At 38.8% G+C, this 21,323-nt stretch overlaps 1 protein-coding gene across 2 annotated transcripts in view; it reads left to right on the forward strand.

The window, feature by feature from the left end:
• KHDRBS2 (KH RNA binding domain containing, signal transduction associated 2) overlaps positions 1 to 21,323 on the forward strand; it is a 394,749-nt gene that overhangs the window by 284,408 nt on the left and 89,018 nt on the right. Inside the window, exon 8 of one of the 2 annotated variants that reach the window (XM_059835484.1) lies at positions 8,340 to 8,348. The exons of the other annotated variant lie outside the window; for it this stretch is intronic. Coding sequence (XP_059691467.1) covers positions 8,340 to 8,348 — 9 coding nt within the window. The remainder of the gene's footprint in view (positions 1 to 8,339; positions 8,349 to 21,323) is intronic. 2 annotated transcript variants of the gene reach the window in all.

Consider the following 21,323-nt stretch of genomic DNA (forward strand, 5'->3'; position numbering starts at 1 on the left):
TTGCCTCCAGCGTACCAGTCTTACTCATGTGTTTTTCAGTCTAGCCTTTTGCTAAACTCATATTAGTGACTTTTTATTATAGTAGATAAACCGAGTACTCTTTATATCAATAGATTCCGTGTACAGCTAACAGAGTACTTGTTTTGTGTATTATAATTTTTTATTAGGAACTTTCACTGTAGCTAAAACATAAGCTTTATCAATATAGTAAAATGCATAGTTTAGGAAACATTGTATAGTAATTGAAAACTTTTATGGATTATCCCGAATTAATATTTTAGTTTTACTGGAATTTTAAGGGCATGTATTTAAAAAATACTTCCTGTTGCACGAAGCTTTCATCAGAGTTCATCTACGTTCTTCTCTTCAGTACATTTGTGACATTGTCATCTTGCAAAAAATGCTTCTGCATGAAACTGCAGAGATAGATACATATTTAGCAACTGCACTTAAAATCAAAGAAAGACAAGCATTACAGAGCGCAGTTCTGTTTCATTCTCTGGCTGATGGGCCTTTTAGCCGGTTGCCTCTATCCATATACTTAATGCTTACTCAGGATAATTGAAAAAGAGGATTTGCATTTGGTACAATAAAAGGCCTGCAAAGTAGTCTTACATGCCTGTAATCTTTTTTCCCTCATTATGTTCAGTGCGTTTGCAACTCTGAATTTCAGTTATACATAGGAAGAAAAAGGTTTGTGCTAGATGAATTATCTCATGTATTTGGGTGCAGAAGCACCTGTCCAGCAGTATGCCTGTTCTTTCTGGGTGTTTAAGGGATGCTCAAATATATACATGAGCCTAGATTTTCATGCACATAGAAATGCCAATATATACCCCATGTGTATATTGCTGTAGACAAAGCTGGCTCAAGCTGTGCCTTGGATGCAGACCATCTGCAGACACACGGCAGCAATTGCTTCCCCAGAGGCAGCATGTGACTGTCCCATTATCTACTGCTTTTGGAAGGAGGAGGGTTTATGACTCTCCAACTGCCTTAGCATTTCCTGTAAATCTTTGCTTGGGTATAGAGATACATGCTTACATTTTGATATGGGTATGCGTATATATGTTAGTTATATCTACAGCACAGAAAAATGTGGTCCATTTCTTCCAGCATTTCTTCCAGAATCAGTCTGAAGGATCAGAGAAATAAAATGTAAAGCGCATATTTTCTTTTATAATAATAATCTAAACTTTTCTAATAATACAGTTTTGAAAAAAAATGGAAACATAGAAAATAAATATAGAAAGGAAAAAGATACTAACAAGTATTTAAAAGAATAGTTTTACTTGTATTATCAGATGGGCAGGGTGAAGTACACATTTTTTTTCCCTCTTTAACTTCCTTAGCAATGGTGGTATTAAAGTGATGGGGACATTCATATGAATACCTCTTTCTCAGATAAATAGGTCAGTGTTGTTCTCAGATATGCCCATTTTTAAAACAATCAGATCAATTATATTTTATCAAAGGTGCAGACTTAGTGTACCTCTTTCAACTGTAGCAAAAATGTTGAGAAAATTGATCTTGTTATGAAATATGGTACCTTGAGTTTGACCTATAGGGCTCTTAGAGAGTGCAGCAATCACTAGAAGAGGGAGATGCAGTGTAATGGCTCCAGGACAATAAACTAGAAGACTAGAGATGAAAAATGGTCTTTCTCCATACAGACCTGTTTTTTTCCTGATGAAATGATGGTTGCCTACATTTTAATAGCTTCTACAGTCATTATAAGTGCTGTTACTCATAGGCAGCTAATAGCTCTCTCTGACTACCTGCTGTTGTTTTGTAGCCCTTGGTATGGTGCAAAAATCTGTGGAGTGCAACATCTGAAGTCATAAAGAGTGCAATGTTTGTTAAGTGAAATTAGATAAGTAAATACTCCTTATATATTAGTATCGTAAGAATACATTAGTATCCCAAAGACACTCTTGCAAACATACCTCCATACTACCTTATGCAATACAGTAAAACTGCATTTAAATATTTCTCAAAATCAGTATACCTGTCCAAGTGGAGTACGTAACATTGTGTATCAGTTCCTAACAAGGTGCTCTAGTGGTAGCCTTGGTGTTCATGCTGTCTTCCAACTCTTCTGGGCCAATTAGTGAGTTTCGGTAATGAAAATATTAATAATCCTTTAGATAACATGCTACCAGTGATTCTTTTGATCACCAAATGTCTGTCAGATGCAAATTATTTAAGTTTGAATGAGGACACAGCAACTTCAAGATTAGAAACCCCATATCCTGTTATCTTTTATTTGGACTTTCCAGTCCCTGATTATTGTCTCTTACTGTACACCCTTGCAAATTCAGACATCCAAATTTTTAGAAAGCCGAAGTTGAAAAAACCCAACAACCAGATATCCTGAAAGTGAGTCTTATTTTGGGGCAATATATAAATACATGTACTGTACTGAAATATTTTAATATTTTAGTTTCTCTTTCCCTGTATTAAAATCACCCAGCTTTTCCCAGTTTCCTTTCTTAGGTATTTTTCAAAAACTTCTCTAAATAATTTGTTAACACTATTTATTAATCTTTCTGAGGACTAAACTGTAAAATGAGCAAGTATACATTTGAACTATACACATTTAGGTATTTTAAAAGTAAGATTGTGAAAGACAATCTATTGCTGAATCATTTTACTCCCAGCTGGATTTCTACAACCACAAGTAGCCCATGCACTTGTCTTTATGAAGACTTCGCATGCTTATGCCAGTCCTCCCTGCAGCTGGGAGTTTTCTGAAACAACCTGCATTTAAAAGAAAATACCTTGAAATTCAAACTATATTTCTTTCTATTTTACCAACCAGTTGCCATCAATCATTCTGCTTTTTGGACAAATGCTGCCTGTACTATTTAACTGACATGCAGAGTTAAAATGTGTGCTTGTTTCTTTTAAAACAAATCTTATTTTAAGGATAGATAATTCCATTTTTATTATCAGTTTGCATGGCTTCAGGTTTGGCTTGTGTTGCTTTTATTGTCAAAACTGCTCAGGTATATAAAAGCTCACCATGCTGTTTTACTTTTATTTAATTATCAGTAATAATAAAAGAGTAAGTGCTTTTAAACTGAAACAGAATTTTGGAAACTGGGATTTCCAAGTATTTTTGACAGAACTGCATCAGTTAACCAGATGGTATACAAATTTTACCTCTGTCATGGGGAAAATTCCGAGGCTTTAATAAAATAGTAATAAATTTACTCCAGTCTGTTGCAATCTGGATGCAAGTAAAATATTAATATTTTGATGAGACAAAATGTTTATAGACAAATAAAGGTATGTCAAGGTTGTGTAAATCAGGCTGTAAGGGAGATGCAGAAGGGACCTGTGTTTCGTTGCAAGTTAAATTTTGCCAGATTTAAATGTGGACACTGTAGCTGGGAGGAAAAGAAAAAAAAAGCAGAGAATCACAGAAACGCAGTAGTTGAGTCTGAGTGCATCTATCAAATAAATTAGAAACCACAACAGTCTGGTCATTTTTCACTTTCCTTGAACACCCCTTTCACTTTCTTGCAAGGCCACCCTTCATGCAAACACCCTAAATAAATAAATAAATACAAAAAGTCATTCAGAGCTCTTCTAACATATTACTCTTGACGAAGCTGGTGAGGGGTCTGGAGCACAAGTCTTATGAGGAGCGGCTGAGGGAACTGGGGTTGTTCAGCCTGGAGAAGAGGAGGCTGAGGGGAGACCTTATCGCACTCTACAACTACCTGAAGGGGGGTTGCAGAGAGGTGGGTGTTGGTCTCTTCTCCCAAGTGACGAGTGACAGGACTAGAGGAAATGGCCTCAAGTTGCGCCAGGGCAGGTTCAGGTTGGATATTAGGAAAAAGTTCTTTACTGAGAGAGTGGTGAAACATTGGAATAGGCTGCCCAGGGAGGTGGTGGAGTCACCCTCACTGGAGATATTCAAGGAGCGTGTGGATGTGGCATTGTGGGAGGTGGCTTGATGGGCATGGTGCTGTGTGGTGTTGGGTGGGTTGGTTTTTGGTGTGTTGTGTGTTTTTTTGGGTTTTGGTTTTTTTTGTTTTTTTTTTTTTTTTTTTTAGATTGGACTTGATGATCTTACAGGTCTTTTCCAACCTTAGTGATTCTGTGATTCTGTGATTCTGTATCATAAGTTGCCATTTTGGAAAAAGCAGCAGAGGTGGCTTGTATGTGCTAAACATAACACAGAGCAACAAGAGCAAAAAAAAAAAAGTAACTTTCATTGTGTTATATTCATTTCACTCTTGTTTTATTGGTTTATTTTCTAAAGGATAAAAAAAAAATCTCTGATGCAAGTGATTTGTCTTGTATTTGTGTAGTCTTTTTTGTGTAGTAGTGGAGTATAATTACAAGTGAGTTTACTACATCAGTTGTAGCTGCAGTCAGTAACTGTAAGGCTGAATCAGTGGTTAATATGCATACTATTTCTATTTCCATGCACAGTGCAATATGAAGGGGTGTGAGAGTGTTTTCCTCCTGCAGAATCTGTTGCAGCCCAGTATTGTGGTATCCACTTGGGTAGCAAGAGTCAGGAATGAAGCTTTAAATCCCTAAAGGCAGAGGAAGAACTGAAAGTCAGTGTCTCGCATCTTGGATGAATGAAATGCTGGATTAAAAAAGAGTGAAAGAACTACTTTTACTCTACTCTTCTAGTTTTCTTTTTAAAAGAAAGACTTGACCTCTTGTAGAATTTTTACAGAAAACATGCGCCACAGAGGTCTCAGTGCTGGAAGCAGGACTTGCCTTCCTGCAACCCAAACAGTGGCACCTAAATCTTGGAGATGATCAAGCTCTGTTTTCACCCCTTCCAAGAAGACAGCTAAAGGGTACTAGAGGGTACAGCACTGTAGGGTACCATTCTTAGGCATCTAAGTTTTCCTGTACATCATACAACAAAGTACCTCCGTCTGAGATGTCATTAATTCCAGTATGGAAGGTAAGAGCCTAAATCACACAAAGTTTGCAAACAAAGCAGGCTTCTAAGTCCTTAAATCACTTCTGAAAACAGGACTCAAATTCTGAATAACTTAGTTTATTTTTTTTACATGCCATTCTTTTTGTAGAAAACTTATGGGTAAAAAAATTATTCTAGCTTTTAAAAAAAAATCCTACCTATCTGCTTTGACAAGTCTATCACCTTCCTAGGAGGAAAGCAGACTACAATGTGGCAAGGAGGCAATACTGTTCTGATAGTCCCTGATTGAACGAGGACATTGTTGAGGTAAAATTCAATTTTGAAAGAACTTTTAAAGGATCTCCTTTCTTTCCTCAGGACCTCAGTCGAGCTGTAGACAAAGTACACAGTCATTTGTTGTTTGTATTGGAGGAAGGGAATTGTTATGAAGAGCTAAGCTTCCAGTCTGTTTGGAAAATACCGACTCATCCATACTTGATCAGAATTTATATATTTGGGGATAAGCAAACAGATCACTGGATACAGTCTGAGAAACTGTTAAACATTCTGTAGAGCAGAAGTAATTAATGAAAGCTGAAAGATGTTAAAATAAAATTCCCAGCTTCCTTCCCTAGTTGGGAGATGATTTTGTTGAATATTTCCTTTAAAGCTGTGTATCTGCATTACGACAGTAAGTATGAGTGAACTAATTTGTATGACTTAGATGTTCAGTAGGTACGATATAAAACCAGAACATTATTTGTGGGGGGAAATTACCTTTAGTTATTATTCATCTATTTTCCATCCTCTCAAAATTATGCATGCTGACATAATAATTTGTTTTGTAAAGAACACTTTTGTTCTGCTAAAAATGCTGGTTAATTTTACACTGTAAGTTTTATTACTGGAGGTTGTCTTCTTGAACTGTCCTGAGATTAGCTGACCTTCTTAGAAAAACAAAATGAAAAATCCAAGGATATACTTTGTTTCTAAGTTCAAAGCATTACGAACCTAATGTTTATTTATTTCTTGAAGCCTGCTTGATGCAGCCTAGAATTTTATGACTGCTTTATCATTTCCTTATTAAGTAAAAAAAATTCTGAAAGTCAACATAAAAAATGCTGTAAAAAAGACCAAGTGTTGCTGTAGCCTACTTCATCCGCCGAGAGGAAGAGACTACAGAGGCAAAGAAAATGAACACCAAATTAACAAGACCAGCAGGATTCTCAGGTTGCATACAGGTTTGCATATATGATCGATAAGTTGTCTAATCATCATGGTCCTTAAGACTGCATATTCAAAAAAAAAAAACAACAAACAAAACAAAACAAACCAACAAATATACTGGTCTTTTGGAGATAAAAATAGTCAGCATTTTGTGTCGGCAGGGTGTAATGCAAGTCTGTATTCAATCTCCTGAGCAGAGTTCAGAAGTACAAGCAATGTAATAAGTCAAAAATCCATGAATGCATCATTGTAAATCCAGAGTGGCTTTTCTGAAAAATGAGATGGAGATCAAAGTGAGCACAGTTGTATTTCTAGGTAGAAAATTAGATATTCCAAGAAAATTACTGCTAGACGGGCTCAAGCAAGCTTTGGTCCCCTCAGGTATTTCTGGTTGGGCCACCCAGCAAATCGCCGAAAAAGTTACTATGGCATCTTAGTCTTCTCAGCAATAGGCTTAAAAACTCTCCCATCTGGGAGCAGCGGTAACAATTTTCGGGCAATCAGTAACAAATTAATGTAAGGCAGGTGCATTTTTTCACGGATGGAGTTAGAAGGAAAGTGGGCTGAAGCTCATAGGTGTTGCTGTCCTTACTCCAGTAGGTAGCTAGAGGTCAAGAGAAGGGGGAATCTGAAATGTGTGCAGTTGTCTTGTACTCCGCATAGACTGAGCCTGCAATGGAAGCCATAAACTTCAAAGTAACATTTCAGTATGTGCCACGCAGGAAAGGACTTCCCCCAGGACTGTGGTACAACCTGCTCTTTCAGTAGGATTTCTGAATAGACCCAGTTAGTAGGAGCAGGGTATCTCTGTCAGACAAAGCAGAAAATGTAATAGATTGCCTAAATATTAGTACAAACCAGCTGTCATGTCTTTATTTATTTATTTTAATTGATACAGTGCTTCCAGGATTTTAGATTAGCAGTAGAGATTTAAATACGTCTAAAGCAAATCACAAAAGACAAATTGACTCTTCGGATTATAGTTGCTTGTCTTTTATAGTCCTTGGAAGGGTACAAGTACAGATAAATGCCCAACAAAAAACCTTGTTTAAATTTTAGTAAGCAGCTGTCAAAGACACAGGAGCTATCCTTTACCAGTCCTGGTGAAAAAAAAACTCATCATGCATAATCTTTTAACTAAGAGGCTTATTGAACACAACAGGAATGTAAAGATTATTCCAAAGACCTCTGGCCACTGTATGGGTTGCCCTTGTGATTTACAGCCACAATACCATGCCCTGCATGAATTTCATGACATAACAATCTGTCAGTTCTCGAAGCTATAAAGTCATCCCTTGGAGATAACTGAGTCAGCCTCACATTGATGGTCATTTCAGGACATGACTATCATTTCTTTGCTTAATAATAAAATGATGATGTGATTTAAAATGTCATGCTTTAGATATAAGACTAACAATCCTATTAAAGTAAAATACAGATGATAGGTATTGTAAGATACTGTAAGTACTAATCTAGTCTGAAGTAATGTATCAGATCCATTTCAAAGGGGATAGATAGGAACTGACAAGGGCCCATAAGCAGCTTGGAAAAGAAATGGGACATCATAACCGGCTTATTTAGTCAGATGTTCATTTTTACTCAGATATAGACAACCAGAAAGTTCCAACCATCTTCAGCTGTGAAGTGCTGTGATTTTATTTGTGTTTAGTTAATATTCCAGGGTTGTTTAGATAGTGTACAAATACAAGACACAAACACACATCGTTCTCCAAAGAATTTCCATTGTGTGTAAGAATTTCCTGTAGTGATATGTTGGTCCTTAATGTCAACAGCACGGGGACTGAGTGCCTTACAGAAACATGTTAAATGAGGCTGATTCTTTTAGATACAACTCCTTCTTTCCATTAAGGATGAACGTCATTTAAACTAGTTGTATCTGATTGAGAATTTGTGTATGTTTAGAGAAATTAGTAAGTTTTCTTTGTAGTAAAAAGGCAGGAAAAGAAGCTTGTGACAGCTTCATGTTGGAGCTCACTCCATCATCTCTGACTGGTCCCTGAGGAATTTCTGTCTCAGGAACAGGGCAAGCTTCACTTTGTGATTTACAGCTGCAATACCAGACCCTGCATGAAAGTCATGACATAATCGTGTGTTGATGCTAGGAGCTGCAAAGCTTTAATTCCTTATAGAAAGTTCAGTTCTTTCTGATAATGGAAGTTTTCAGCCAGCCTCTGATCAGTAGAAGGTCTTTGAGATTTTTTCAGTCCAGTCAGCATCTGCAATATGAAAATCAACAGCTCTGAGGCTCTTTACAGAGGGAAAGAGAGATATAATGTATGCAGAGGGATGAAGAATTAGATGTTACATGTGGTAGTAGTTAGATTTTGCTTAGAACTGATACCTTTTTGCAGATATGCCACATTATGACATTGTATACCAGTGTTCAGGCCTGTGCTCTCACCCTGTTTAGATTAAGAGCGAATATGTAGCTGGGGGAGCTCAGAAACTATGAAGTTCTCAACTAGACCTAATCAGAGTATACTGATGTCTATGAACAGGATGTGCTAGACTATCAGACTATCAGATACACTTGAAATAGTCTTTAACAAAGCCACAAGAAGTTCCTACAGAAGTATAAATTCTATTGGAAAAATGGGTTTTTAATATCATTTGTTGTACATGAAGTAGTTGGGAATGCAATGAAAATATGCTCAGGTCTCTATTTGCAAATTGTCTTAATATTGTCTAATCATTGAGGTGCTTCCTGCACACCTGCAGTTTCTGTGAGTCATATACTCTGCACATGAAAGTTATTAGCATAATGGCTGACTATTTTAAAAATGTGTTTATATTAAGTGCACAGATTTTCTTTTTTGGGCAAATAACCAGAATACAGATAATGAACAATTCATATCTGTAATTAATTTTTTAAAAGGCAAAACAGAAGTTGATAGCTATATGCTTGATATTTTTTCATTGCAGGCTTACTGCTACCATAGAACTTTTCCTTCACCATAGATTTCTGACAGCAAAAATACAAGGCTAGTCTTTGTTCCAGTCCCCCCCTATAAATATTGCTAATTCATGCACCACACTACTATCTGGATGCTGAGCCTTTTGATCTGCTTGGCCTGGATTTATTCTTGGTACTGCTGACATTACTAAAAAGCCCTTTCATGTTGTGTTGGGTGAGACAGAAAATTCAGTCATGCCCCAACACCATGTTTTGTGTTCTTCAGATTTTTGTTTCACCTCCTCCATTCTCACCCAGAAGCTTTCTACTCCAAATTATAGATGGTGCCTCTTTTGGCTTATCTTGTTTCCGGTATCTTTGATCTAAGCTTTGAGAAGCGGAATATAAGATACAGAAGTCTCTTCTGAATCCCTGACTTGTGTCTGCAAGCTGCAGTTTGTTGGCAGTATGTCATCACTGTCATAATGAATGTGGTATTAAAAAGCACATTCATCTTGCCAGATGAGACTTTTTCAGCAAGATATGTAAGAGATTTTACAAATAGTTCCTGGTATCAAAGGAGCTTACAGTCAGAAGAAAAATAGCCCAAAAACCAAATAGGCTGTTCCATACTCTTGATTACCTATCCAAACCCATAGAATTAACATTGTAGTAATCATACATTATTTATACGGCATAGCAGGCACTTTGCAAAAATACATTAAAGCAAAGCTTGGGCCAAGATATGTACATTCTAACGAATTGTAGACCACTGGCTGAGGGTGGGAAGGGCAAGTGAAAGCTCACTGCTATTGATATGTATCAGGGTCCAGTCCTTGAGGAATTCATTTTGGAAGGATGATTGGTTGAAAAGTTGATACAAAAGAGCCAAGAAATTTCAAACATCTTGCAACAAAAAATGCTTCTATAAAAACATTAACAACAAAAAGAGAACCAAGGAGAATCTCCATCCTTTACTGGATGCGGGGGGGAACATTGTCACAAAGGATGAGGAAAAGGCTGAGGTACTTAATGCCTTCTTTGCCACAGTCTTTAATAGCCAAAACAGGTATCCTCAGGGTATTCAGCTCCCAGAGCTGGAAGACAAGGATGGAGAGCAAAATAAAGTCCCCATGATCCAGGAGGAAGCAGTTAATGACCTGCTATGCCACCTGGACACCCACAAGTCTATGGGGCCTGATGGCATCCACCCAAGGGTGCTGAGGGAGCTGGCGGAGGAGCTTGCCAATCCGCTCTCCATCATTTATCAACAGTCCTGGTTAACAGGGGAGGTCCCGGATGACTGGAGGCTTGCCAACGTGACACCCATCTACAAGAAGGGCCGGAAGGAGGATCTGGGGAAATACAGGCCTGTCAGCCTGACTTCGGTGATGGGGAAGATTATGGAGAGGTTCCTCTTGAGGGCTCTCACAGGGCACGTGCAGGACAATGAAGGGGTCAGGCCCAGCCAGCACAGGTTGATGAAAGGCAGGTCCTGCTTGACCAACCTGATCTCCTTCTATGACCAGGTGACCCGCCTAGTGGATGAGGGAAAGGCTGTGGATGTTGTCTACCTGGACTTCAGCAAAGCCTTCGACACTGCCTCCCATAGTATTCTCCTGGAGAAGCTGGCGACTCGTGGCTCAAACAGGTGCACTCTTTGCTGGGTTAAGAACTGGCTGGATGGCCGAGCCCAGAGAGTTGTGGTGAATGGAGTGAAATCCAGTTGGTGGCCGGTCACAAGCGGAGTCCCCCAGGGCTCAGTTTTGGGGCCAGTCTTGTTTAACATCTTTATCAATGATCTGGATGAGGGGATCAAGTGCACCCTCAGCAAGTTTGCAGACAACACCAAGTTGGGCGGGAGTGTTGATCTGCTCGAGGGTCGGAAGGCTCTGCAGAGAGATCTGGACAGGCTGGATCGATGGGCCCAGGCCAATTGTATGAGGTTCAACAAGGCCAAGTGCCAAGTCCTGCACTTGGGTCACAACAACCCCAGGCAACGCTACAGGCTTGGGGACGAGTGGCTGGAAAGCTGCCCTGCAGAAAAGGACCTGGGGGTGTGGGTTGACAGCCGGCTGAAGATGAGCCAGCAGTGTGCCCAGGTGGCCAAGAAGGCCAACGGCATCCTGGCCTGTATCAGAAATAGTGTGGCCAGCAGGAGCAGGGAGGTGATCGTGCCCCTGTACTTGGCGCTGGTGAGGCCACACCTCGAATACTGTTTTGGGCTCCTCATTACAAGCAGGACATTGAGGTGCTGGAGCATGTCCAGAGAAGGGCAACGAAGCTGGTGAGGGGTCTGGAGCACAAGTCTTATGAGGAGCGGCTGAGGGAACTGGGGTTGTTCAGTCTGGAGAAGAGGAGGCTGAGGGGAGACCTTATCGCTCTCTACAACTACCTGAAAGGGGGTTGCAGAGAGGTGGGTGTTGGCCTCTTCTCCCAAGTGACAAGTGACAGGACAAGAGCAAATGGCCTCAAGTTGCACCAAGGGAGGTTTAGGCTGGATAGTAGGAAAAATTTCTTTACTGAGAGAGTGGTGAGACACTGGAATAAACTGCCCAGGGAAGTGGTGGAGTCACCATCACTGGAGGTCTTTAAGGAACATGTGGACGAGGCATTGTGGGACATGGTTTAGTGGGCATGGTGGTGTTAGTTGATGGTTGGACTTGATGATCTTACATGTCTTTTCCAACCTTAGTCATTCTGTGATTCTGTGATTCTGAAGTAAATCCAACTTATGCATATGACTGTTAGTCTTCAGTTTTTAAAAAGTCTCTTAGGAATTCACTTTAAAAGAAAGTCTCTTCAAGGAATCCATTCAACCTGGGCCCAAAATTGCCCACAATTGCTTTATTCCTGTATTTTACATTGTGGGTTTGCTTTGAATTAAAGAAAACTCTCCCTATTCCCTGAACTTTCACAGATCTTAAATCTAAATTGAACAGAAGCTTTTTCTGGTTCTGAAAGTCTCTGATTATAGTCAAAATCATTAATAAAGAAAGCTAGCTGTAGTGAATTAATAATGATCCTAACGTTAACATCTGAATATTCCTGTAGAATTGTCCCTTCTTGCACTGAAATGAAAGAATTGATGTAGGTTAATGTCAACACCAAAGTTATTTCACAAACTGTTTTCCCCCAGTTGCAGCTCAGCTAGATGCACAAAAAACATCCTTTGCTGTATGAAAATACACAAAGGTAAACACATTAAGCAGCAGAAACCTAACAGAAAACTTAGTCATCTTTAATTTGTACAACAGATACATTTTCAGTTTACTTGAAAGTCAGGTCTGTAGCTAAAATTATATAATAAAGTAGAAAACAAGTGAAAGGAAGGGAGCATTGAAAATATTGCTCAAAATATTAAACAGCAGATTGAGAATTTGGGGTTGGATCTTTGGGAGTGAAATCTTCAACAAATAATAAGATTTAGAATTCAAAATTATGATGTCACAGTCTTCAGTATTTGCCCCGGACTTCAGCCTCCTCATAATTCAGTCACAACAGCCCGGTAAATGAGTCATTAAAAGGAACGTCGTAAGAAAGAAGGTGGGTTGTTCATCAGTCATTTTGGTGTGTTTCTGTAACACTGGAAAAGAATAAAGGTCATTTATATGAGAAACACTTGCTCCCAAAACACTTAGTATTCTGTACGGACTTATTATGCAGTATTATCAAATCACATTAGATTGCATAAACTTTTCTGCAGTGTAATCAAATGGAAAAAAAATTACAGATGCAGTGCATCAGATTAGTTTCACAAGAGCAGTATTTATATCTTGCAAGCAATGACATATGCTGAGAGCGATACTCTTTCTGGCTTAGGAGGCAGCGCTGTTTTTTCCTGAGAATTATTTTGTTTCCTAAAACGTAGCAAACAGATATTTCAAGAAGTGTACAGTTGCAAGGCTATCTCAGACTGTTTTTGCATCCACACAAATTGTGTATTCACTGATAATTAAAGTATTTTGAAAGAGAATCAGCAAGGATAAAATAAACCTCCAGACTGTACACTTTTCAGCATCTAGAAGGAAATGGCTAGAATACATCTTGAGTAGGCAGTGGACCAGCTTTTTTATTCTGGATTTGAATTCATTGAGAGAGTGGTAACAGTGGAATAAACTGCCCAGGGAGGTGGTGGAGTCACCCTCCCTGGAGGTATTCAAGGAGAGTGTGGATGTGGCATTGTGGGACGTGGCTTGATGGGCATGGTGCTGTGTGGTGTGGGTGGTTTTTTGTGTGGCGGTTTTTGTGTGTGGGTGGTGTTTTGTGGTGGGGGGGTTTTTTGTTTTGGGGTTTTTTTGGTTTTTTGGGTTTTTTTTTTGTAATGGTTGGACTTGATGATCTTACAGGTCTTTTCCAACCTTAGTGATTCTGTGATTCTGTGATTTGGTACATGTGTACTGAATCAAGTTTAGACAACACAAAGAACCTGAAGGAAAACTTGCAGCAAGAAGGGAAAAGAGGTATGAGGGAGCAATAAAAGTGAGATAAAGAAAGCAGATGATGAAAGTAAGCAAAAGCAGCAAACTTGAATTTTCAGATAAAAATGTAAAGATGATGTTGAAATAAAGGAATGAAGTCTAAGGAAAGACAGAAGTATTTGGAACAGTGGAAGAACATGCCTGTCTATGACAGAGAGAAATTAAAAGCCCAGCTGAGAGAATGAGAGCAAAGCAACAAACCCTGCTATGCTTGTATTGAGGACCTAGGGTCGCTCATAAAGAGGAGAAAAGAGAACCAAAGTAATGGAGTGGAGGAGAGAGTGGAGAGGAGGAATGCATAGGAGAAGATGCTGTGAGTATAGAAAAATAAGAAACAGTAGACGTTGAAAGGCTCTGAATTCTTTTGACACCGAATAAAATTCAGTGGGTGCCAAAGGACTTAGCGTGTTGGAGAATCATGCCTGAAGAGGGGTGATTTTATTATTGTACCTGATTCTCCCCTTTTACTCTCCATGGTTTCTGGTAGTGTCTTCTTGCATTGTTGCCTTGTCAGTCTAGGCCAGGTCAGGACTGGCCAACTCTTCTTCTCTTTCAGTTGTCTGCAACATCCAGCAGTTTCTCACATCATTGTCCCATTAGCTTAACCTCAGGACAGGGCTGGCCATATGCACACATGCCATAAAACATATTTATATCTAAACAAGACTAGTCCATTGTTCATAACAGATGATACCTAGCACAATTCCTCTGAATGTATATTTCTGAAATATATGAAGTTGAATGGTTCAAACAACCTGCTGCATTGCAGAATGTCACCTAACAGCCAATGCCTTGTAGGATCAGGTCTTACATGACTAAAAAGTTGGAGCCATGATGTATTATGAGGTTGTACATCTTTCTCTCCATCTTTGTCACATCACTAAAGACCAGCAAATTGCATTTTTCTCAAAATGTAAAAATTAAACGAACAGACAGACCTTCACACTATATGTGATATAAATTTGTAATGTTACAAACACAGTGAAATTCTTCCTCTGGAGATGTGTATCTTTTGGACTGAGGGCAGTATTTTGTCCAGGATCTATACTTTCGTATTATTAGCAAATAGTTGTTCATTGGGCTTCAGAAATTTTAGATTTTTTTTTTTTAATATTTTAGTAGGCCATTCTTTTTTCCCAAAAATCCTATCTCCCATCAAATTTAACAACTACATCCTTTTTTGAGATTATAATTTATGATCTTAACATGAATGAGATACTCACTTTCTAACTGTCACCAGGCAACACTTTAGACTACACATTCCCTTATACTTATTTGGATATGACTATTTTGAATAGCCAGATCTAGTTCCTTCTCAAAACATACCAGTTTCATCAAAAACTGATTTCTGTTGGGCTCAAACTGTAGTTCCATCTATAGCCTCTATCTTACAAATTCTTAGGCCTGGCTAAAGAAAGGCTTATTAAAAAGAGCATCAATCAAATACTTAACACTGGCTTAATAATACAGGTTGACCTTCAAATATTTTTCTCTTGTACAAGAAAGTGCAATGGATGAATCTGCTTGCTTGTTGTTGTTTTCAACTCCGTGAAGGTTGTTGGTGTGATTTGAAAAGTATCCGTTGTTGCTTGTCACATGAATTGACCATAGTTCCTGGCCTTTGTGCTTAACGTTCCAAATGTATGCATTATGTACTAACCATTCACATGGAATTTATTGGTCTATTATAGCATTTTGAAAACTTCATGTGCACACTCTGATTTTCATTTGTCAGGCATGTCATCCTCCCATCTTGGTGTTAAATGCTTTTTGCCTTGTTCTTCAAACCAATATCCAAGTTCAATTTATGACTCTTGAGTGTGGGAAGCAACTTGCAGAAACTTACTGAATTTTATGACATTTTTATTTACGTATTTTAACAAAGTGGCAGAACTATTATCTGGACTACTTCAGTTTCTGCTAGGGAGCTATAATACAGACATAAAAATGCAAATGGAAGAATCTAAAGGATAAACAAAGCTAGTTTAGTAGGAGTCAAGATATGACAAGAAAGTTTGGAAACATCTTCCTCCTTCCTAAACAGTTCTAGTAGTAGTGATCACACAAAATCCCCAGGCATGCAAGCAACTAAAAAAAACACCTTTGAAACACTTTGAACAATTAACAATTTTATTCAGTTCTTTTATGTGCAATTTAACCCTTTGAGCATCATTTATTTCTAGGAGCACTTTACTCCCTCTAGCATCTCCCTGTTTTCCAGTTACTTATACCAACCAGCAGTAGGAGTGGTAGAATAAAGTAGCCCTAGAGAAAGATAAGTAGGGACTTACCTGCTATTCTGCTAGGCTCACTTTTAACACTTACTTGCAATACTAGATATTTTGATCTGAACTTGCAAATCCTGTTTGGATGTGGTTGCATGTATTTAAATTCTGGAGCCTCTGAGCCAGTAGAATATTTTGCCTGTGCTCTGAGTCATTTGAAGCCCTGTGGCAGTGTTGGAGCAGCATTGCACTAAACTTCATCTCAGTGTATGCTACTGAGTCAGATACAGGCATCCTCACGCTTCTTACTGACTTCACATTTACTTTCAAAATACCATCTAATCATATGCATAGGAGGGAATAAATAATCTAGCTTTAAAGAAATCCTTCAGAACAAAGTTCTGCATTTTCCCCTGCAGGATTTAAGGAAGGTAGTGACTCATACTCCAGTATATGTATGGGAGCACATGAAGATGTTCAGTCATTGAAATAATATTGAGCAGTCCACCACATCTCTGATAGTGGTCTAGTATGTGTTATACTGATGATAGTAATGTGTTGCAATTACCAACTTCTAGAATGTGCTGGGATGAAGACTAGTTTGCTACATATATCATCAGTGCTATAGTAATCTGCCAGAGTAAGTCTTGGTGAGTACATTTTTATTATTGAAGAAAGGAGGATTATATTCAGAACTGGCCCAAAAATAATTTCAGGAGGAGGTGGACTGAGGAATTGGTGGTTCTTGTTATGTGTTTTGTGTAGGTGCAAGGATGAAGGCAAAATTTTTGCAGAAAGGAGGGAACACATATAAATAGTGAGAGAACTCCACAGTCCATTTCTTGTGCAAGAAATTAACTACATTTCAAGTGATTATTTAAACTAGCAGGTGAAGAACAGGTGACATTCTTAGGATCATACACAGAGACTGAATCATGACACCAGTAATATCAGAGTAATTCCTGAGAAAGCCTGGCACTAACAAGGAAACAAATAAGGTCACAGGGGTGCGTTCCAAAAAATGCGAGAGCTGTCTGATACAGGGGGTAGTGAGAAGAGAATCCTGGTCAGTAACAACAGCAACCAAAGCAATACTTTACACTTTTACGATTTTTCTTCTGAAAAATGTCAAATAATGTCATCTTTAAAAAAGTTGCTTATTTTCAAATAGTTATGCCTAACACAATGTCCAGAGAATTTTTTTTTTAAATGCAACACCACAATGTAAAAGCCACAAAATAAATCTCTGCCTTAGATGAAATGTCATTCCATGAGTTTTCATTAAATTAATTACATGTTGTTGTCACAGAAAGGTGCCATTTTTCAGGATTATCCAAAAATGAAACTAAGCATGCTGTCACAGTATGTTTTGTTATTCCTAATTTAGGTACAAATGTGTAAGTTTTCACTAGCTTAAATTATTCCCTTTACTACTGTATCTCATCAGCAAGAGGACAGATTTACAGGTCGTTATTTTCCCTTCTCCGGAGGATTTGCATTCTTTCCTTAAGGTCTGTAAGACAGTTGGAAGATAATCCAGACAATAGTTTAAATTACATTTCCAATCATTTTATTTTAGCCCTTCATTTTTCAACTCAAGTCCCTAAATTGTGTACCAAATGCCTTTAAATGAAGAAAGTGCAATGAAAAATCCCCCTTATTCAAAACACATTTACTCTATCTCTGTAAACCCAAGGTTTTTATTGAGTACCTACTACACCTTCATCAGTGATCAAAAGAAATAAGTGTGTGTGCATGTTTTGTTAGAGTTCTGTGCATGATTGTAGGAGTATCCTACTGTGGTTTAGATCTGGCTTGCAGTTGTTTAAATTAGGCTTTGGAGGCTGAATCTCTAGAGGAACTTTTCACGCCTTTAAGCCTTTGTACAAGCCTTTGTGTTTTGTAAAAGTGGTTGCAAAGAAGACTACAGTCTGTCTGGGGCTGAGACCCTGGTTCTTGGGTTGATTTAGGCAGTGCATTTCAGTTTTCACTGTCCCCGTTGAGTCTGTGCAGGCCATTGAGGATAACAGCACATGCTGTGGAGCACCTATTAAGCAATTAAGGACAGATTGCCTGGTACAGACAATAAGAGAATTAATTTGGAATTACTTTGGGACTTATCACATACACAACAAGGATCCAGCAGGCCTCATATGGGCACTATGCTTTATCACATGATGCAGAGCAATATTTAGTTAGAGTGGGAGCAATATTTAGTATGCTGCAACAAAAATATGCAACTACTTGGTCAAAGCAAGGGAAGATTTACACTGATGTGAGTTGAAGGAGAACATCTTACATATGTTAAAATTCAGAAGTTCATAGGTACGGATCGTTACAATCATCTTTTCTGACCTTTCGTGTAATCAGGATAATTTTTCCTTGTGCTTTTTGAAACATGGGCACAAGAACTGAACATAATAATGTAACAGCAGTAGAGCAGATCTTTGTCTGTTGTATGAAGGGGTAAGACCAATGGCTTAACTGGTCCTCCAATAAAGCAGAAATACAGAAGAAACTCCTTCACCCCCAGCAATTGTAGTTGGGGTTACTGGCTGTTACCCTCCCACTTAACAGTATGGTAAAGCCATCAGAGGTCAGCCCAACCCCTGTTCTGTTACTCAGCGCCTGGGATCAAAGTCTGGCTCAGAGCACTTCAATGAACTGCAGTTTAATTGACACGCTGTGCTGTTGTTAGGATTGAGATTCTTAAACAATTTAAATTCCTCTGCAGATCTGATCAGGGGTTTTTTCACAGTTTCTGCTAAAATACATGTAACTATATCATGTTACCTAGTGTGAGGTTGATCTTATATAACTTAGCAGTGTAAAATTTAGCTGTCTGATGGTACAGCTTCATAATGCATGCCTAATACATGGTTTTTCTAAATTACAAACAAAAATTCCAACCTCATTTTTTCAAATTGCACCTGAAGACTGTGATGCCAGATGCGTTTTTTCTTACAAATTGTTTGCTTTTTTCCCAGAGTTTCAGTTTACTCACCTGTTCTTGAAAAAACTTTGTCTTGAATTAAATTTTAAACTAGGTTTAAGAGATTTTTAAGTTGCATCTACAGAAAGACTTGGAAACTTTATGAGAATTCCTAACTGCTTAACTCATCCTTAGGTCTTTCTAGAAGCAGTATATGGAAGATATTGAGGACAGTAGGCTTTAATTTTACCCAGGGTGCTTTGTCCAGAGGATGATCTCCTTCCTGTAGTATCACTTGTCAGCCAGAGGCTCTGTGCTGCCCCATAGCATATTTACAGAAAACAGGTTGGAATCACCAAGATTTTAAGACAAATAGTGAGGCTGAGCATGTATTCACAGGAGGCACACATACAAACAGTACAGGTATGCACATATACATGGCCAGCCATAAAGAACAGAGAGAGAGAGAGAGGCACACTCAGCACTCACACAAACACATGCAGCACCAGCAGCCTCATCCTGCTTGTCTCTCTGGCTGAGCAGGATGAAGGTCCATTAGTGGGAAATACGCACATACGTACAAGGTGAATCCCCCAGCAGCTGGCCTCAGACACACAGTCAGCCCAGTACCTGCCCCTGGATCCCAGTCTCCCCAGTTACTGGCACCTAAGCATGCAAGTCCCTGAGGTCACAGCTCCTCTCCAGCTGCTGATGCTCAGAGCCCTTTGCACACACCTACACACATACACACACACACAAAGTCCCTCCAGTAACACATAATCTGCCAGTAGCTGCTGATAGATGCTTCCTCCTGTGATGGGAGGAGCTGGGCAGGGTGGTATCTGGGCTGTCCCACCTTCCATCATCTCCCTGTGCTCCTTTGCTAGCATGTAGAGGAGCATTTTATCACATTACCTAACAATACTAATTAAGACAATTAAACAGACATGCTACGCTTTAATTCGTTTGCTTGCATTTTACAATATGCTAAAAAAATGCCTCAGGCAGCTAAGGAAGAACCAACTGAAACAACCAGCAGTAACCAATTTACTTTTCAACATGAATTTCACTAGGATACTAAGTAAGCAGTAGCTGTTACTTCCTATGATAAACTCATTTTGCATCCTTGCATTGTGATAGGCGGCAAAATAGGGGTTCTTTGCAGTTTAGGAGGAAGCAGCAGACTAAATAACATTTAGGGTTAATTCTAGCAAGGAAGACAATATAACAATTTCAGATGTGAGTGGAGCTAGAAGCACATAGGTTGAGGGACTTTTTTATGCAGCTTAGAGTAAAAGGACAGTTATTTTCCTCTCATAGAACTAAGAATGGAACCATAATGGCTTACCATTGTTTAAAGCTCATAAACTGCAACCATATATCAGCAAATTAGCTAATGATTGCCTCTGGGTAGCGATACATGATGAAAAACAAATGAGGAAAGGTACTCATGCATTGCACTTTGTAGCTACTGGAAAAATTAAAGTTCTATCTTCATAAAAAAACTGTTAAAGGGATGTTATGAAGGGTTGTGCCCTGGTAGCAGAACAATTACTGCTCCAAATGAGCATGTTTTTTAATAAATGATACTATCCTAAGTCTGCAATTCAGTACTAGCAGTTTTAAATGATTCATGCTGTAACTGAGAGGTTGTGTCTGCACTGGGAAGCTGTGAAGCAGAATACTGTATGTCCAGCCCTTTCTAGACAGTGACAACCTTGAGTACTAGAAATACACGTAACTAAAAACCCAAATAATCCCACACAGTGGTATCACTAATTACTTTATTTTTAATGTGAGTTGACTATATTTAATTGTCCATGTTGTGGAACAATCTAAGTAAAACTTTTTCTCTTTACTGTTGAACATCTTCCCAGAGAAATTCTGTGGCTGAGATGCCTTGTATGTTTTTTGTCACAGCATGACTCACGACATTTTTTTACATTGTCATTGCTATTTGTTTACAGTACACCATGCACAGTAATCAAGGGTCAGATCAAATTTACATCTCTTTGTATCAATATGGGGTAAGTGAGATGATGATCAGCTCATTCAAGTAAGATGGAGTCCACCTACCCAAAATGGTATTATTTGGGCTTGTTGTTTCTACCATTATTTATTGCTAATTTCTATTGTGATAGATAATGACCAATATTTTTAAATGCTGTAGAGAGGTATCTGTGAAATTCAGAGGAGGCATTTAAGTTTCCATAGGGCATATGAAGATCAGCATGCTAAAACAAGAAACCCCTTTTAAATCACATACCACTCCAGGGCTCGGGAGTCACTCTATAGTAAGACTTTCCCGCATTTTAGTATCTGTAACCCGAACTTTAGGCACCTCACCTTAACCCCACACAAGAGAGCCAGGATACGACATGTCACTCACCCTTGGAGCCAGCAGCAGGGAGTGCAGAGCGCTCGCACAGGGCGCTGCAGATGGGACACTGAACCCCAATGGCATGCTGTACCGATGTGATGTTTAAATCCCCCCAGGCAGGAAAGAGTTAAATTTTTGTATTTGACATCTTGGATAGTCAGTCTAATCATTGACTTCTTAAATAAGGGAATTGTCCTCTCTGTTGGTGGGAACTGGTGAAGTGGGATTCTCTGGAATCACCCTTTGGGTTGGGTGCTGCGGGCAAAG

This window comes from Gavia stellata, chromosome 2 (assembly GCF_030936135.1).
Source record: "Gavia stellata isolate bGavSte3 chromosome 2, bGavSte3.hap2, whole genome shotgun sequence".
Lineage (NCBI taxonomy): Eukaryota > Metazoa > Chordata > Aves > Gaviiformes > Gaviidae > Gavia > Gavia stellata.